This window comes from Chlamydotis macqueenii, chromosome 16 (assembly GCF_036417535.1).
Source record: "Chlamydotis macqueenii isolate bChlMac1 chromosome 16, bChlMac1.mat, whole genome shotgun sequence".
Classification (NCBI taxonomy): domain Eukaryota; kingdom Metazoa; phylum Chordata; class Aves; order Otidiformes; family Otididae; genus Chlamydotis; species Chlamydotis macqueenii.
The window spans coordinates 16,595,301-16,599,704 of NC_141571.1; the positions used below are offsets into that span (position 1 = coordinate 16,595,301).

Consider the following 4,404-nt stretch of genomic DNA (forward strand, 5'->3'; position numbering starts at 1 on the left):
AACTTGCTAGAGTTCATCTTGCTAGAGTGCCATCAAACCTGGCACTGGCAAGTAGCTGGAACTAGACAGAGCTCCCGGTGATGCTACGAGAATGCCTACAGAGAAATAGAAAGGGATATAAGACAGAATCACCTTTGGAATTCATGGCTTTGAGAATGACATGAAGGGAGATTCCTGACAGACAGACAGCAAAGCCCAGCCAGTTCAAGAGACTGAGGTGGTCTCCCAGCAAACGTGTGGCAAGGAATAAAATGCAGATTTCCTGTGGAAAAAAAAAACACCAAACATGCCAGGGGGCAGGACCTGAGGAAATATGCATGAGACATTCTACAGCTCAAGCCTTGATCAAGATTAAAGGCTCCTAATTTCCATTAGCACATTCATCCATGTGCAGAGAGCTCTAAAAACAGTTTCTAGAAACAGAATGACCTGTTAAACTGGGATGCGAGATTTCAAGTCCTCTGAATGCATAGCTTGGTTAAATGGGAATGCTCTGACTTTCGGATCAGACAAATTTCACGTATCACCATTCAGTTCAAAAGTATGTGTGCTGGATTCCTCAAAGGAAGGGAGAATATGCCAAACTAGGTTAAAGAGAGAGCTCAAACCAGTGGTTTCCTCATATCCAGGTCTGATGCAAGAGCATGTCCTTCTTACCACTCCTCCCTCCTGCACCATCCATTGTTCATGAGGTCCATGTGTTTTAGTCTATCCCAGATCCCACCAAACTTTGAACCTTAACGGTATTTTTTACAGAACGGCCACTAGTCTCTGCCCCTTGCTGTCAGGGACCAAGGGACTTCACTGCAGAGACTGCAATGCAAAGCATCAAGCTCCCATGCAAGGACAATGAAAATAACAGGAGATGATTTCTAAGGCTCTAAGGCAGTTCCCACTACATGAGGCCCAATTAGGGATGACTCAGTACTTGTCTTCTAGTAGTAGCACAGGAACCATGCCTTACCTTAAAAATGCCAGCAATGGAAAGGGTGAGGCTAGATGTTCTGGAAACCAAGAGGAACTCAGAAAAGCCTAGACCAAAGGCAAGAATTCCACCCAAGAACAGCTTCCCTACCAGAGAGAGCAGCATTCCTGCTTCATGGAAATGGAAGAGCTTCTCTGATATGGACAAAGGCAGGCCTAGGAACAAGAGAGTGAGTAGCAGAGTGCCCTTCCCAACTCCCAGGACTCCTCACAACAAGATGGGGTGGTCTGCTCACATTCCAATATCAGGATGTGAAGCCAATTCTTCACAGCCTTTACTTCCACAAGTGTGGCAGGCTATTATTCCTATGCACTTTTTAATGTTCTGCCAGCATAAGGTATATCTGAGTCCTTATAATTCCAGGTCTTTAACTACTTTGTAAAGTTCATAGCTGTTCACTTATCTAAATGAATTATCTCAAACAACAAACTGGTAAGTAATCTCCCCAACCACTCTATAAAGCTATCTCTGCTTTCTCTAATTAACTCACGCACCCTCAAACACTGCAAAGAGTGGGAAGAGTCCCAGGAACATGAGCGGCTGCAGGTGAAACATAATATCAATGGGGTTCTGGAGCCCTGAAAGAGGAGAATCAATAATAGACCAGGTAGCAAAACAAGCCAGGAAATAACATAGCTCCTACAGCCTTTATTAGTACTATTCCTAGACATACACCTTATTTGTAATCCCCCACCTGTGGTGCTGCAGAGGTCAAGCCACCTTTATTACCCATCAACAGATAACCCCTGCCCAGGTTTCAAACACTGTCCCTCATACAAGATGTTTTGTTTCTGCAGCAAGGGCTACTACCTCCTCATTCCCCTCCCTGTTACCAGCACCACCGCCCACTTCCTAACACCCTACATACCCAGTTCAGCCTTCTGCATAAGTATCTGTGTGAGAGTCCAGCGAATACCCCCAAGGAAAGAGGCACACAGCACCAGCACGAACCCCTGTGTGTTGAACTGTGTGGACTTGTAGGTGAACATGAAGAGTCCCCCAGCGATGAGCAGAACCACAAGCAGCAATGCCACCCTCTGGATGAGAGCAAACACAAAGTCACTACAGATTCCTGGAACCAAACAGAGACAGACATCTCCCCTCTTTCAGATTAATCCACATAATTGCATTCTTCTGGTAAGTTTCTTGTACACATACTATACTGCCTATTTCCCTGGGCCTGACCTTCTCCCTCCCTAAAGCATTGCATGGGACCCTTACCACTTCCTCCAGCTTGAAGAGCAGTGAAAAAAGCAGGATGAAGAGAATGGCAGAGGATTTGGTCATCGTGTAGCTGTAAGGACCAAAATACACTGTCAGTTTCCTCCAGTGTAGTCCTTCCCAGCCAAGTATCATCAGGAACCAGATCACCCACTTCTACATTGCTACCAGCAACCTGTCATAGACCACGCATGCCAACCCCACCACGCCATATACCCACTCAAGAAACTGACCACGACAAAGCACTTTCTAAACCCCACAGGAGAGCTCCCAGGGAAGATGGTGTCGGTACTCACAGGGAGACAGTGACGTATAAGAAGCTCCAGTTACTCAGCCCAATATCCAAGGAAGTTGACAGAGCTAAAGAATCAAAGAAAAAAAATCCTGAAGTTAACTGTCTTCCACACATTAAAAAAAAAAAACCAAAACAAAACCAAACCAAACCTGCTACGAAGCAGACTCAGAAAAAAAAAAAAAATTAAAAATTTCTCAGGTTAATTCTTCAGTACCAACACAGCTCAGATATCATCAGCTCTTTACATGTCTGTCCTGTTCAATATTCTATGATTTAAGTTGGGCTCAGCACCATGCTCACCGAACATACACTACGCAAAAGTGCAGAAATAACCCTTGCCCTCCCTGGGACTGAAAGCCATGGTGGATTTGCATGAAGTCTTTTTCGAAGGTATCAGAGCATGATAACGGGTAAGTATGAGGACCACTGCAAGAAGCAAGCCTGGCAACAATCCACAGCACACACCCTTTGTCTTGGAGCAGCTCTTGTTACAGTCTATTCTCCCTTGTATATAAGCTTCCTACCACAGGAAACAGTTTTACTGATCCAGTGGCATGCTACGCTGAAAGGCAGTATTCCTATGGATACGGAGAAAGCACTTTTCAAGAAACCACGGAGCATGTTGTGTAAGGTACTGCAAACCTTGCCAGAGATTGTAGACCAGATGCTGTTCTCTGGGAGACAGTATGACGATGACTGAGCCAACATAATACACAGCCAAAGCACTGCTGAAGTAGCTAGAGTTCTGGGCTCTGAATAGGAGCTTCACTCCTTGCTCTCAACTACAGCAGTTTTGCGTGTCACGTATGATGAACTGTTGTATCATAAAGACCAAGTTCCAAACAGGGAAAACTCCTGAAACAACATAAACGCATGGCTTGCTACCAGTGTTAAAGAGAAGAAATAACTTGCAGGGACAACTCACGGAGGTAGCGTACAAGATTCTCATCATACGTTCTCACGTGCCAGGGGCTCGTTCAGAAAAATACGGCCAGTGTGGCCTCTCCATACCAGTTTTTGGTATGACCAGTGAAGACAGCACACCCAAAGCTAAAGCTTTCGGTAATCCCCATGCCTACCCTGCCCCAGAAAGGCAGCGCGAGGGACGCCCGCAGTGCTGAACACCCGCGGGAGCGGTGCTGGCCGCTACCCCCGCCTCACTCCTACCCCAAGGGAGGCCGCAAAGGTGCTGCTTGCTCCGGGCGCTGCCGCACGCCTGGCCCCGAAGACCATCCCAGGCCCCGGCCCGAGAGGCCGCCGCGACGGCCACAGCGGCGCGGGCACCCTCCCACAGCCGCTCAGCGCCCCGGTCCCGCTCCTCTGCCTCGCCCGCGGGCCCCACCGCCGCGCCCAGCCCCGGCCCCCGCGGCAGGCAGAGCCTCCGCCCCGCCGCCGCCCAGCCCTCCGCGCCGACCGTACCTGCGGGGGCCGCCCGGCGGAGGCAGTCGGCCCAGGAGAGCGCGGCCCGCGGCCGACTGGAGCGGCAGCGCGCCAGGGCGCGGGCGAGTGCCGAGAGGCCGAAGATGAGGAGGAGGTGCAGCAGGGTGACGAGCAGGGGGAAGGGGAAGCTCTGCGGGACCGACAGCCGCCATCACCGCCGCCGCCAAGAGGAGGAGCCGCTGCCCGCCCGCCCGCCACCTCCCCGCACCTTCATGAGCCACTTGTTGTAGAAGGTGATGCCGATGGAGAAGCCGTAATAGAGCAGCAGCAGCGGCGCCGCCAGCGCCGCGCCGCCCGCCCCCGCCGCCATGCGCCTCGGCTGCCCGCCGCGGGGAGGGGTGAGGGCGCACCGGGACGGGAGGCGAGGGCGCCGGTGACGTCGGCGGGCGGGGCGGGGGAAGAGACGGGGCCGGGGCGGGACGGGGCCCGAGCGGAGAGAGGCAGAGGCGGCGGCAAGCCGGAG

General features: G+C 51.3%; 1 protein-coding gene across 14 annotated transcripts in view; it reads right to left on the bottom strand.

Moving 5' to 3' along the window:
- SLC35H1 (solute carrier family 35 member H1) overlaps positions 1-4,347 on the bottom strand; it is a 29,602-nt gene extending 25,255 nt beyond the window's left edge. For 5 of the 14 annotated variants that reach the window (XM_086760415.1, XM_086760416.1, XM_086760414.1 and 2 more), the window contains exons 1-8: positions 4,150-4,347; positions 3,921-4,071; positions 2,503-2,566; positions 2,207-2,279; positions 1,854-2,022; positions 1,480-1,563; positions 965-1,140; positions 133-262 (exon numbers count right to left, since the gene is read on the bottom strand). In XM_086760415.1, the coding sequence (XP_086616541.1) occupies positions 133-262; positions 965-1,140; positions 1,480-1,563; positions 1,854-2,022; positions 2,207-2,279; positions 2,503-2,566; positions 3,921-4,071; positions 4,150-4,251 (949 nt within the window). In that variant the 5' untranslated portion in view covers positions 4,252-4,347. The other 9 variants (XM_086760428.1, XM_086760425.1, XM_086760421.1 and 6 more) reach the window with 8 other exon arrangements.
- Between the last annotated feature and the right edge of the window lie 57 nt (positions 4,348-4,404).